Source organism: Nothobranchius furzeri, chromosome 16 (genome assembly GCF_043380555.1).
Source record: "Nothobranchius furzeri strain GRZ-AD chromosome 16, NfurGRZ-RIMD1, whole genome shotgun sequence".
Taxonomy (NCBI): Eukaryota; Metazoa; Chordata; class Actinopteri; order Cyprinodontiformes; family Nothobranchiidae; genus Nothobranchius; species Nothobranchius furzeri.
Window position 1 is genome coordinate 53,067,346 of NC_091756.1, and position 14,469 is coordinate 53,081,814.

The 14,469-nt window shown below is 38.9% G+C and overlaps 1 protein-coding gene across 5 annotated transcripts; it reads left to right on the top strand.

The window, feature by feature from the left end:
* The first annotated feature begins 1,179 nt into the window (after positions 1-1,179).
* Positions 1,180-13,014, top strand: LOC107387257 (piggyBac transposable element-derived protein 4). 5 transcript variants are annotated; one of them, XM_015962120.3, is made up of 5 exons: positions 1,180-1,341; positions 3,675-3,910; positions 9,694-10,034; positions 10,679-10,955; positions 11,044-13,014. In XM_015962120.3, exons 2-5 carry the CDS (start codon positions 3,811-3,813, stop codon positions 12,507-12,509), a joined length of 2,184 nt encoding a protein of 727 aa, XP_015817606.3. In that variant the 5' UTR covers positions 1,180-1,341; positions 3,675-3,810; the 3' UTR covers positions 12,510-13,014. The 5 variants fall into 5 exon arrangements, with proteins under 5 accessions (XP_015817606.3, XP_054605434.2, XP_054605436.2 ...); XM_054749459.2 differs by having other exon boundaries at positions 10,751-10,955; XM_054749461.2 differs by lacking the exon at positions 1,180-1,341 and having other exon boundaries at positions 3,687-3,822.
* The last annotated feature ends 1,455 nt before the right edge of the window (positions 13,015-14,469 follow it).

Consider the following 14,469-nt stretch of genomic DNA (forward strand, 5'->3'; position numbering starts at 1 on the left):
TCATACAAGGGTATCGTAAGCCTGCATACTGGTGTCTGATGAGGTTTATAAATAAACAACTCTCTAGTTTATAACAAACAATAAATTCTTTCACACCCAGATTTCACAATTTCTCTCAGATAAAAAGAACGTCTGCTACAACATCTAGCTTCCATCACAACAACTCACATCCACCACACCACATCTCATTATTCATATATTGTCATGTATAAATTATTAGTTTAGGAAAAATAATTAAATTCATTTTATAATTTATATACTGACTCTGAATTAATACGAAGTGTGTTTATGGTCCCTGAATAAGCAAAGAACCCTAGAATCTTCTGATTAAATATTCAAAGATCAATCAGATTGATATTTCATATTTGTATGGAATCGTCACAATTTATTGATCATAATTAATATGTATTAATTGCTACAGCCATAACACATGTTTTCACTGATGCTGCTTTTAATAGGTTAACAGGCTGACGTTTGAAATTATTTTTTATCATGAAAACACCAGGGATTCAATCTTTTAAAAAGTCCTCAAAAGACAAATTATGAACATTATGCAAATCCACTTGGTGTGCATTTCCCCAACTGCACTAGTTAAAAATTATCGACAGTTCGTAGTGATATCAAAGTTATGCTTTTATTTATATTTGAGTAACACATCTAAACGTTGTGAGTTTTACTAGGGTTTGTGCAGCTTCAACATTCCAATCTGATAGGCTTCTTTTTATTGAGTCAGATAACCGAATTCTTATTTATACATTTATTTGTAGGCTGAACAGTTCTAAAAGATGTGTTTTAAATCTAACCAACACCTGTGTCGGTGCAAAATGCTACCAGTAAAAGATGGGAGAATACTGCACAGTATTTTTCTTTTTTAGATTGAGTTACTTTCACACTATTGTTATTACTGTCTCTTGTTTTTCTTTTAATGAATTTTTTTTCTCTTTAGCTTTTCATATGTGCTAATTTCATTTGATCTTATCTGTACAATATTATTTTTTCTACTTCTAATAATTAGACTAAAACCCTGGAAGGAAGAACACGTGACTTGAACTCTGACACAACTTCCTCTCCAATATGGCGGCGTTGTTTACGTGAGAGTGTTAGCCATGTTGCATATCTTTCTAGCTGTCTGCCTGCTTGTAGCCGCGTTTTGAGCCGCCAGAACAGGTTTTATGATCGATACGGCAATGGACGTTGAAGTTGGGTAAATGTTTACAATCTGGGGTTGATTACTGAGGACAAATACTGATAAAGAAGCGTCGTAAAGACGTTTGTTGACGAAGCGAACACATTAAAGGCAACGGACAAAAACAAAGAACACGAAAATCGATGCAGCCTGAGGTAAGAATCACTGAGAATAAACGAATATTTTAATCTGAAATCATGTTTTGCAGGGTAATCAAATTGATTTAAAGGAAATTAGTTGTTAGCTTCATGTGATTACAAAGCAGCGTCATCTGGATCACTCGTGTTTTTCTTGATGCTAAATGATGCATTTATATTTAGGATTTAGGCCATCAGATGTGCAATACCAGCAGATTAATGTGAGTGACGGGAATATATCGTAATCTACTTCTGCAGGAAACATATCATCCTAAAATGGAAACTGATCATCTGGTTACAGCATCATTAAAACCTCAAAAAGCTCCAATGACTTATGAGCGGATGTGTTTTAGGTTGCAAATGTTGTTTCAAATTAATCTTGGATTAAACGTAGAACAGCATAATGTGTTTCTATACATTTTATATTTAAAATTAACATGAAGATAATTATATAGAGATTACAATAGTACATTGCATATGTAAAATATTTTTTTTCAATTCAAACTGCAGAATAATTCTTATTATTTGAGACAGGTAAATTATTAATTATAGCTTGATTTAAAGGTGCAATGTGTAAGGATGACATCCAGTGAGTCAAATACTGTGGTCACTTCTGTTGCATGAGTTTCACGGCTGTGGCCAGGAACAGTACAGCAGCAGAAGATTCTAGATGACAAGTAAAGATGAGTCATACACAGTAAGTTGATAAGCAGATAAATACTTTGTCATATCTGGTGTTAGTACTCTTGGGTGTTTTACAGTAGGGAGCACTTACTGCACATTACAGTAATATTTATCTGGCATTAGAGGAAGTGTGATTTAATAGTGAGCCTAAGTCACGCCCATCTACTTCCGGACCAGAAGAATAAAAAAAATCAATGTAAGCTATTTTCTAATCCCATTTGTTATGTGGCATGGATTTCACATATGATGTCCGCAAATTTTAAAAACACATTCTGATGCCAAGAAAGCGCTGATTTTTGAACGGGGACAAAAATTATTTTAGGTTTCGAGTGAAAAAACGTGTAGGACTACAAATGCGCATCACCAAATATACTTCTGCGAACCAGACACGGAGAAGAGCAGAGATATAAATGGCTGTAAGTTCAGCGAACTTTGAATCCTTCTTTCAGGAGGAAAGAACCACCATAATTCTCTCCATGTTGTAAGGAGCTGCTACGCTGGGGGAGAGGAGATTCTGTGGCGACAAACTTTTACAAGCTGCCAAATCTCAAAGTATGTGACAGGCGGGGTCGAAACACACATCATTTAATTTAATTTAAATTGAAGTATAACATATGTGCGATCCAGGGCCTAAGGCAAAGTGGATTTGAAACTAGCTCTTGTAACCCCTTTGATATGCATTCATTGTTTCGGTCTTCCAGGGACCGTGAGGCGACCGGAAAGGGAGGAGTCTTAAGCTTGGTTTATACTTGACGCATTCACTTTCCGCTTGGTGATGCGGCTCGCGGATGGAACGCGCTTCACAACTCGCAGTGTTTATGGTTCATGCGGCTCGTCTCTGCGGTGAGCCAATATTCTCTCAAACTGAACGGGGCAGCATGGAGCTCTACGGCATGCATCCAACACTACACCATAGTAGAAGTAGAAATTACTGTTTACAACATGGCATTTCAGCATTTTTAACAGCGTCCTCGTCTTTTCCGACAGTGCGAGCTATTTCTCTCCAAGAATTATTAACAACGTGTTGATCGCGGTGATCTTTGAGAGCTGAATCATACAAATGTCTGTATTTACGAACCTCTGCCATACTAGTTCTTGCCGGTCCGCCATGTTTTTCAGCGTCCGACCGTCTGCGTGGTTAGAAAATTTCCTAGGTGCGCGTTGCGGAAATTTTGGGCCATACGGAGGCGCGGTGGAGGGGCGTGGTTGTTAAGATGACGCAAAATGACGCAACTTTTCCGCGCGGAGCCGTGCGGACCTCGCGGACGCGTCAAGCATGAACCAACCTTTAGGCTCCCTATTACCTTCCTTCAAACATGATTGAGACATTAGACCATTTACTGATTATTTCACAGTAGGCTTCTTACAAATTGCACCTTTAAACAAATGATTTCATATGTATTTATTTGCAGGTAAGTGACAACACATAATATCTGGTCTGATATATATATATATATATATATATATATATATATATATATATATATATATATATATATATATATATATATATATATATATATGCTTAATTGATCTGATTAATTGATTTATATACATTTCAAGAAATCACACTTGTTTTTTCAATCAGGCCTCTTTTTGACTATTGCATTTTTATGCTTACTCAAAGTTCTCAGATGTTTGACTTATGTTTGACGTTTGTGTCTCAGTGTAACACATCTGTGATAGACGAGCAGCAGAAAACAGATCCACCTGAGAACTTCCGAAATCTTAAAACAAACCTGCAGATCCTCATCTGAGCTGCAAGCAACGAGAGTGAAGAGGAGAATCACAGCTGGAGTGAAGATGTCTCAGATGGTAAACCTTCATTCAGAAGATCCCAGTGAGTTTGTTTTGGTTCCTGTAGCATCAGAACAGGATGAGACAGAAGACCAGAAAGGTTTCAGTAAGTGACACATTTATCTTCACAGTAAGATAACACCAGAGCATATCCATCATTATGTGTTATCAAAAAACAAAAGCATTTTAAAAATGTTCTTTGTTCACTGCCAATATTGAATAACGTATATCTTGTTCACAATGAGGCATCAGTGTCTTCAGCAGACTGTGAAACCCGACGGTATGCTGTTCATCAGCAGTTTCTCTTTGTTTATTAGCGTATCCGTGTCGGTCGGCTCCCTGTTTTTGTCCAAGGTGCCACAGTGAAGTGGGTGTTTTAGTGGCAGACTTGGACTTAATGGAGATAGGTTGTGGCGACATCTGAAGGGAAAAGCTGAAAGAGAAACAAGGAATTGGTTTTGAAGGTGGCATATTAGCTTTGTATTGCAGCTGTCTTTTCCACAACATGAAATGCTTAGTTTGCACACATTACAAGTGGCTGTTGCACTGTCTTCGCTGTCTGGTTTGAAATACGTCAAACTACAGACTTTTTTGCTTTCCTGAGGCGACATGTTAGCCCTGCATTAATCTCTTAGCCAACAGCTTGGTCCTCTTGTAATTGTGTGACCTTACAATGTTGTTTTTGTCCAGGAAACAAAAAATAATGATGTAGAGGAACTTGTTGAAATGTAAACTAAGCCAGTGGTTCCTAACCTGGGGGTCCCGACCCCCACAAGGGGGCGCCAAAGCCTCTCAGTGGGTTGCCAGGACCTTTCCACTTTAAGGGGTTAAAACTTCATTTATTACATGTTTATAGTCTACATTTTGCTCACATTCTTTTTTTCATGAGTGAAAAGTTTACTGATATTAAGACAGGAAATAATTAGTACAGAAAAAGTAACACACTTTTAAGAACATTTTGCTCAGCTCACTGTTTTATTTTCAAGTGTCAAAAGTTCATTAAAGATAGGACTGGTTGATTAATCACAGCCTTTACAGTAAATAATCTAGTATAAACAGTAATATACACATTTAAGTACATTTTGCTCAGTGTATTTTTATGTGTCAAACGTTTATTGAAAGGAATGATTGATTTATCAGTGTTTACAAGAAACAATGTGTTCAGAGAAGTAATACAAACTGTCAAGCACATTACGCTCTGTTTGGTATTTTAATGACTTTGTTCTGTACTGGAGCCTACTATTACTGTTATCTATTGAATCAAAGCATATTAAAATGTGCTTGAACAATTTTATCATTTCTTAATACTGTTTGTACTGGAAGAGAGAATGGGAGGGGGTCGTCAAAAATTTTACTGGTAAAAAAACGGGGTCCCTTGGGAAAAAGGTTGGGAACCACTGAACTAAGCCATTGTTATTCCACTTGAAAAAATCTATCTCAGAATGATTTTCGACTCGATTCCAAATCTTTTGAAATCAAGTGATCAAGTCTTATTTTCGATCAAGTGATTGGATCGGAGCATCCTCACTGGTCTTTGTCTGAGTAATCATTATCTGGAAAAATACCCTGGAAACGGGAGACACGTATTTGTAATATCCTTATGACTCAAATAGAATCTTTCAGATATCCTTAATATTGTCTATTTTTGGAGGAATAATCTATTTGGTATCTGAATCTAACACCCCATAAAGCTGTGGTCATGTCTTATGGTAAATGGCCTGTATTTGATATAGCTCCCTCTAGAGTCCTGGAAGCCCTCAAGGCGCTTTACAACCCAGTCGTTCACCCATTGACATACACATTCACACCCTCGTGATGATGAGCTACATTGTAGCCACAGCTGCCCTGCAGCGCACTGACAGAGGCGAGTCTGCCGTACACAGACTCCACCTGTCCCTCCAACCACCACCAGCAGGCAAGGTGGGTTGAGCGTCTTGCCCAAGGACACAACAACAGAGATAGACTGAGCGGGGCTCGAACCTGCAACCTTTCGATTACAGGGCAAGCACCTAACTCCTGTACCACCCTCACCCCCTTAGTCCATTCAGATCTTTACATTTTTCTGTAAAGCTCTGAGTTGCCAATATATTAATTGTAGTAGGCAGGGATGCTCCGATTCAATCATGTGATCAGAAATCAGGGCTGATCACATGATTTTCAAAGTATCTGGAATCGGGTGGAAAGATCAGATTTAACCTTATAAAAACATAACAAAGGTACCAAAGAAGGTACAACACCTTGCCTGGACCTTTCTCAGCATTTGTAAATTCTCTCTAAGCTTGCCTGTATTTTCTCTGTTTACCTCCACGGACCAAAAACATGCAAGTTAGGTAACAAGACCCTATAATCAACATTTTTGTTGATAAACTAGTCATTACTGTGGCATTTTAGTGCATCTTATTTAAAATTTAATAATTCGGCCCAAAACCATCAGTGTGGTGTTTTCTTCATGTAAAACGGATATTCCACCCAAAATTTATATTTTGTCGACATATTTCCCAGAATTGGATAAGTGAGGGAAAAACCATTTTTAACCAGCCCAGTCATTCTCCTGACTCGGCTGTACTCTTTTAGCTTTAGCTTAGCATAAAATACAGTAAGTGAATGGATCCAACTAGCATTGTGAGCAAAAACGTCCTTAAAATCACTCAGCAGGGATCCCAGTTCTGTTTGGTGACCTAAATAATCAAACTGACTGAAAATGAAAATAGTTAGTAAGATAAAGGAATCACAGGCACCATTTTAGACTTGCAATTTCTTTATGACAAAGCACAGCTGTAAGCCTCCACTGGCAGCTCCAAAGACACCTGATTCTGTAAACACAGACACACACATTATTAGCTAACCATCTGAACCGACCACCTGATGTAGGCAACCCTAGTCTCAGAGAGCCGCGGTCCTGCTTGTTTTCCAACTATCTTTGTTGTTCCTTCTGTTGATTACCTGGATCAGGTGTGTTCAGCTAATTAAAAGCTGCAAGTTCATGCATGGCTGGAAAACATGCAGGACTGTGGCTCTCTAGAACCAGGGTTTCCTACACATGGTATTGACCCTTTGTACCTACGTCACCAGATCACATGGGTCCACCATCTTGGATGGCAAAGCATAGTAAACAGTGAGCGAAACAAGTATTGAACAAAGGGAAAAGTAGCGCCTGAGAATGTTTTTTTTCTTTTTGTCGTTTTTTTGTGATATTCAGCATGGCTTGAACTAGTTAAAGCCCAGTTCAGTTATTAGAAGAAGTAGCACATAGGTGAGGCAACAGTGAATTACGGGAGCACTAAACGGAGAGGAAATGTGGCAACTCGTTTTATTTATTTATTTATGGTTTTTTTTGTGCCAGTTTAGCCTGGTTTCTACTAGTTCAAACCCATTTTACTCGTGGAAAGGTTTGGCACATCTAGGTTGGTCGGTATTTACAAAACGTATGTGTTAGCTAGCTTACAAATGTTAGCTTACATTCTCCCTGCTGCTATTCACCGATGTAAACAAGTACCAGACTTTGCCAGATTTCCCCCCACTGGACTTGTAACATGCTAAACAGCATGTCACTTTACGCTGGAGCTGATTCAAATAAAAAGTTTGGCTTCAATAATGTTTCAGCCTGTGTAAACAGTCTTTCTGCCACCTATAAAGGCTAAGGGGGCGGTCCCATGAGTGGCGTGATATCATGTGCAAAGGGTCAATAGAAATAATCAAGAACATGTGAGGTGTCTGTGAGGGCTATACTGTTGTAGATGACAGTGAGCGACTGCTGCTTCTGACCTAAAATTTACAGGGTTTTTTTCGATTGCTAAAATGCATTTTTCGAAACTGCACTCACAAAACCCCAAACATAACACATAAATTCCTAAACCGTGGCTTCCCTTTGCAACAAAACCCTGCCGTCACATATCGTAACATGTTCCCAAAATGGAACACGTGTTTTCATTTGGTAAACACAGCCACATTTTCACCTGACACACACATACCATTCATTGCTTAAACACAAGTAGCCTTTGGGTGAACACTACCAAGCATGGAAAGAACACTGAAGAGCAAAACTGAAAACACAATTGTCTAAATGGAACACAATGAATTACAAACTGAATGTATGACTGTGCCCACTTCTCTCTGAGACAAACATTAGACATCACACAAATGTTGAGACAAAACATTTTATTTTTACAGTTACCCCCCCTCTCTCTCTCCCATTCAAGCATAATCATGGGGCATCATGCCTCCGTTCTCTGTCTGGCTAGAGGGCCTCATCAACATCACAGGCGATGTCCTCCTGGTCCAAACAGCGCTGGAAGTACCGCCTCGAGTGCCTCATGAAGCCCTGACAGGCCTCAAAGGCCACATCTCCACAAGCCTCCTCCATGGCTTGAAGCAGTGGGACCTGGCACTCTGGATGCCTTTCGTACACCTTCCACCTCCAGGCTGAGAAAAACTCCTCAGTGGGATTGAGGAAGGGGGGAATAAGGTGGAAGGTATAAAATGAAAAACCGTGGGTGGTCCTGAAACCACTCATACACCTGGGTAGCCTTGTGGAAACTTACTGTTATGCTGCAGTCCCTGATTGCAAATTGCTCGCCAGACCCGAAAGTTTAGAGATTTGAATATTTGTGTGTTGTTGATTGAAGCTTTGAGAATTTATGTGAGAAGTGTGTGTAAACCTGAAAATTGTGCGCTGTGTTTTGACAGCAAAGTAATGTGAAATTGGCATCAGAGTGTAAAGGAGGAAAATCAGAGTTCTAATATGATAAGGAAATCTTAAGTAGTGATAAAGTGAGTCAAGCGATTGGGAACAGAAGTAGAGGTTGTGAAAATTGTGCCTCATTTTTGCTTTTTGAGTTTTAGCAATCGAAAAAAAAACTGTAACTCGGCAGTTTGTGAATGTTTGTTTGACAACAAAAGCCAATAGGGAGCCTAAGTCTCCTCCCTTTCCAGTCTGCTCATGGAAAAAAAAAGAATGCAAGTGACTGGGGGCTAAAAGAGCTATTTTCTAATCCGCTGTGTCTTAAGCCCTGAATAACACCTATGTTGTATTTCAATTTAAATGAAAAGTAATGATGTGTGTTTCCGCCATGCCTGTCAAGTACTTTTATTTAACAGCTTGTAAAAGTTTGTAATTAGCATGACTACAATTTGGCGCGTCGCATATATGACATCACCACAGAATCTTCACTCCCCTAGCGTAGCTGCTACTTACCAAATGGCAAAATTTAAGATGGTTCTTTCCTCCTGAAGGAAGGATTTGAAGTTCACTACCTCTTTATTTCACCGTGTCTGTTTCGATGACGTCTCTTTGGTGATGCACATTTGTAGTCCTGGATGTATTTTCACACAAAATCTAAAAAACGTTTTCCCCGTTCAGTAATACGCGCGTTCTTGGTAGCAAAATGCACTTTTAAAATTCACAGACATCATATGTGGAATCCATGACACACAACAAGCGTAATTAGAAAGTAGTGTTTTTAGCCCCGTTGACTTGCATTCGTTTTTTCGTTCTTCCAGGGACCCGTGGTCTGGAAGTAGATGGGTGTGACTTAGACTCCCTATAGTCAGCTGTAAGAAGATCTCAAGCTAGTGTTTCATTTCCAACAACTCTGTTCAAGTGAAAAATATTTATCTACTTACCAACTTACTGTGCATGACTCATCTTTGCATGTCATCCAGAGTAATCTGGTGCTGATACTTAGGTGTCCACAGCCGCAAAACAGGAGTGAGAAAATGACTTGTTTTGTTTGGAAAATGGGCTGCAGTAACCAAATGTCACCACAGAATGTCATTTTTAATTATATTTTTCATAATGCACCTTTGAATAATATAAAATCAAATAGGTTGAATAGGTCATGTATTACCTGATTTTTCTAACTGATTTTTTTTTTTTTTTTTTTTTTTTAGTTTCACCCAATATAGAAGAGGTTCCCTGGAGCTCAACTGTAAGTGAGCATGATCCAGAGGCTGTGCACATAAAGGCTGAAGAGGACAAACTGAGGTTCTCATTCACTGCTGAAATTGTAAAGATGGAAGAAGATGAAGAGAAACCACAGTCCTTAATCCTTCAAATTAAACCTGAAGAAAATGGAAAGGAAGAAAGTCAGACCAGCATCTCAGCTGAACAGATGATCTCAGAGACTGTCGGAGAGACGAATGAAAGACGAGAACCGGCCTGCATCTCAGACCCATATAATAACTTGCAGCCAAATACTGATGAAGATTATCCAGAATCCTCTGAAATTGATGTAAGTAATAGTGATGATGAGCAGAAATCTCCTGCTTTTGGATCTGAAACAGAAGAAAGTGAAAGCATTTGAAGCAAACTGTCATACCCGAGTCAGGTGCACATGGCATTGTAGAATGTAGCTCTGGCAACAAGTCCTTCAGCTGCTCAGAGTGCGATGAGCAGTTTATTAGAAATAAGTGCCTTCTAAAACACTTGAAGGTTCACTCTGAAGAGAGGTCGGGTTTCTGTGAAACTTGTGGTAAAACGTATTCTAAACTAAAAGACCTCAACAGACACATGAAAGTCAACAGACGGAGCTCAGTGGTGGGGTGGAATCTACGGTTGTCTTTCAAACTGTTTCCTTTTTCATGTCAAGGCAAGCATCTGTAAAATAACACAACTAGGAAGATTTGCATTCTGTCATTGTAACAGTTTTGTTCTAGTTGTTAGTTTGAATATAATTTTTAACACTAGAACTGTCAAGATGTCCTTTTACCATTATGGAAAACTACAGAATGTTTTAAGGCAATTTGTTTGTTTTCATCAGTGGTAGCTCCAGATTCTGTTTCATAGTTTGCTTATGTAACAAAATATATTGATTAAAAAAATCAGACAAACAGTCAAATTAGAATTTTATTTTACAGAGCACTGTTTTCTTGTCAGCTAGAGTCTTCACATTTTGTCACGAAGAAACGGACAAGAAGATTGAAAGTTGATGTTTTGACAATGCTCCAGGACATTAGCGCAGAAAACTCTGACGGAGGTCAAATAGAAGAATTTGAGGACGATGAAGTCAGTGACCCGACATTTAGTCCTGATTCTTCTTCTTCATCATCTGACTATGATGAGCCAGAAAAGAGGCCCAGGCTTCAAGCGGCTGGAGAGAGTCGACTCGCCAACAATCCTGTATCATCAGAGCCATCGGTGGATGGTCCAGCAGGTCAGCCCAGACTGAAACAAACTATTAAGTCAGCATTTGCATGTAAATATTTATTTGTTTGCTTTTTTTTTTTTTTTTTTACTCCTAGTTACTGCTTCCTTGGATTCTTGCCACAGTGAGACAGCCAAAGATGGAACTGTGTGGACCCCTGTGGAGCCTAAAGCAACAGGAGGGAGGTTCCAGTCACAAAATATACATACAGAGAAAGAAGGTCTAACTCCATATTCATGCCACAATATTAGAGACCCTCTAACTGCATTTGTGTGTCTCGTGGATCGTGTCATGCTGCAAGACATCTGTGACTGTACCATTGCAGAAGCTCATCGGTGTGGAGAGAAAAAATGGGAGCTGAGCATTGCTGAACTGAGAGCCTTTATAGCGCTTCTTTTAGCCAGAGGTGTGCATAACAGGAGGGACACGGGTGTGGAAGGTTTATGGTCAAAAGAATGGGGTGTTCCCTTTTTCACCTCCACTATGTCAAGGAACCGCTTCAGGGATATCATGCGCTTCCTGCGGTTTGACCAAAAACACACACGGTGCACTCGCTTGTCCAATGACAAATTTGCCCTGGTGCGCAACGTGTGGGACCGGCTTATTCAAAACAGCTTAGCCTCTTTTAAACCAGGAGCAGAAATAACTATTTACGAGCAGCTGTTCCCCACTAAGTCACGCTGCCCTTTTACACAGTTCATGCCCAAAAAAACGTTCAAATTCGGCATTAAATTCTGGCTTGCTGTGGACGTGGACACAAAATACATTTTCAATGGGTATCCCTATTTGGGAAAGGATCCGAGCCACCCTACCACACAGAGACTTGGGGAAGATGTAGTTCTGACACTGATGGAGCCTGTTCTTGGGGAGGGGAGAAATGTGACCACTGACGGCATCTTTACATCCCTCCACCTGGCACACACACTCCTGGAAAAAAACACCAGCTTGTTGGGTATCATCACCAAAAACAAAATATCACTTCCCCTCTCTGTGCACCAGAAAGCGCACATTTATGACACTAAAGTGATGCTTAGCGAAAGGGCAACTCTGACAATTTATCAACGAAAAGAGAGGAAAAGTGTGTGCATTCTCAGCACCATGCACAAATCCGTAGAGATCACTGAGGGGCCGAAAAAAAAACCAAGCACTGTCCAATATTACAACAGGACACGGAAGGCAGTGGATATCCTGGACAAGACTCTTCAACAGTTTTCATCAAGAGCAGCAACCAGAAGATGGCCTGTCGCGGTGTTCTACAACATCCTGGACATTGCTGCTTTGAATGCATGGGTTCTGTATCGGAGCTGCGTCGATTCCAAAATAACCAGACGAGCGTTCATCCTGGAGCTCTGCCAGGAGCTGAGGGTTGAACATGTCCTCTGTTCATCAATCCCCATCTCATCAAGCCTGCCAACTGTACTCATCACAGGAAAAAGGAGAAGCTGCACAATCAGGCGAAAATGTGCAAAAAACAAAACCTCAAAGACATGTGTCAAGTGCCTGCAGCCAGTGTGTGGACAATGTACAGTCAGAGCATACAGCGTGTGCATGAACTGTGAGTAGTTTACCACTGTGAGTATCATTTTTGAGTTTCATCATTTGAAGCAAGAGTATGTTATGAAGCAATAAGCAATTTTTATTTTATTGGTGGATTAATTTGAGTTCAGAATTCAGTTAATCGATGTTACGTTCAAAATATGTTATTTCCTGCTGATCTGTGTTTAGTGTTAATTTATTTTTCATTGTTTGTAAAAATAAATGATAGTTTGATCACATCATTTCCTTTTTGTTCATCTGCCATTAGAATGTCTGTTGTTTAGTTTTTAAGCTACTTTCCTGCAATAACTTGTACGAAAACACGTGTTTCATGTATATTATTTAAAAATGCATACAAATGTAACATTTAAAGTAATGAATGGGACAACAAGTACTTCAAATGTAAATATTTGACATAATGTGGCCACTGTTAATGTGCTTTTTATCATCTTTGAGGTTGAAAATGCAAGAGGCCAAATTGACCCCTTCTGGCGGTCCTAGTCTTGATCATTAAATTTGTTTAAATTCCTATTCATTTTCTCTCTCCCTTTTCTTACATTTTTTGTTCTTTCCTCCTTTTAAACATATTTAAATCATTTTTTAAATCTTTTCATAATTTATTTAAAATTTTTTTTGCTTTTGTGAAACGCCTTGTGATGTTTATTTTGAGAGGTGCTATATAAAATATCGGCTTCTTCTTATAGATAATTGTTCTAGAAAGCTTTGAACCTAAAACTGGTAGTTGAACTGTTGTTTAGAGTATGTGTGTATTGCTTCCGTTGGGTAGAAGAATGTACACTTCGGTTCTGTCATCATGGGTTTTGTTTTCATCTTTCCTTCCTGCCTTATTAAAAAAGAAAAGAAAGAGAATTCTGACTTATTTCCCTGAATTCCCTGTCAGAATTCTGAGATTAAAAGTCAGACAAATGGCGTTGCGTGAGTCCGCACTGACGCAGACGGAGAAGCATAAATCAAGCGTGACAGCGGGACGTCCCGAAGGTCCGCTCACCTGTTCACCGCTCAGACGTCCTGATCTTCTACCTTCCCAGATCATCCAACTGTAACCTGTTTCTGATCATGTCTTTAGTCCCGCTGTAACACTGATGCATCAGTCTCTAACATCATGGAGCTCAGGTGTTATTAGAACTACCTGTGTGTGTTTACCACCCAGCTTCAGCTCTTCTGTGGTTGGGTCTGACCCAAGTTAGTAAATATGAGTCCTCCATCAGCTTTGTGCCTCTTCTAGTGTCATTTTAAAGGATTTTATTTATTTATTTAACCATTACTAGATTAACAGCAACAGAAATGCTACTAAAACACACAATTATGTGAAGCTGGAAAAAATAAAATGCTGTGCAAAATTACATTCATTTCTGTAATTTAACTGGACTGAGAGACCATTTAAAGGCTCGGGAACCTTTACAGGTGTTTCTATTTGCAATTTTAAATTTTAGCTGATTGGGGTCTTGATAAATATCACACAGTGACCTTTTAATAGTCTAGTTAAGTGTAATGCTCCTGATAGTAGTTCCTCCTGTTAAGTGCTTATTTATTTAAATTATTCAGGTTTATAAAAACATTTGGACATACATTTTATTATGTTCCAGTCATTAGTCATTTATATTTCAGTATTGTAGTAATTCTTGCATGCTTTATTGAAAAAAGTAACTAAGTAGTTATTTTTCTTGGTAATTAGTTACTTTTATAATCTTGTAACTTAGTAACTGAGTTACTTTTTTGACAAAGTAATCAGTAACTATAACCAATTACTTTTTTAAAGTAACGTTCCCAACACTGGTAATTTTATTACTCAGTTCATGCAACTAAAAGTTTAAAAATTATCTTAAATACGTGTAGTGAACTAGACCAAATTCTTGCTTTGCACAGTTTTAAATAAAATATTTAGTCTTGTTTGCCAGGCTAAAATACATGTGCAGATATGTAAAATCTGTGGTTGTGGTTAAAAAGTACAATGCATGCACCTTCA

Excerpts from the sequence above, each read along its gene's own strand:
- LOC107387257 (XM_015962120.3), top strand. The coding sequence starts at position 3,811 with ATGTCTCAGATGGTAAACCTTCATTCAGAAGATCCCAGTGAGTTTGTT. Across the intron at positions 10,035-10,678 it reads CAGAATCCTCTGAAATTGAT|CTAGAGTCTTCACATTTTGT; the intron begins GTAAGTAATAGT and ends TTTTCTTGTCAG. Across the intron at positions 10,956-11,043 it reads ATCGGTGGATGGTCCAGCAG|TTACTGCTTCCTTGGATTCT; the intron begins GTCAGCCCAGAC and ends TTTTACTCCTAG.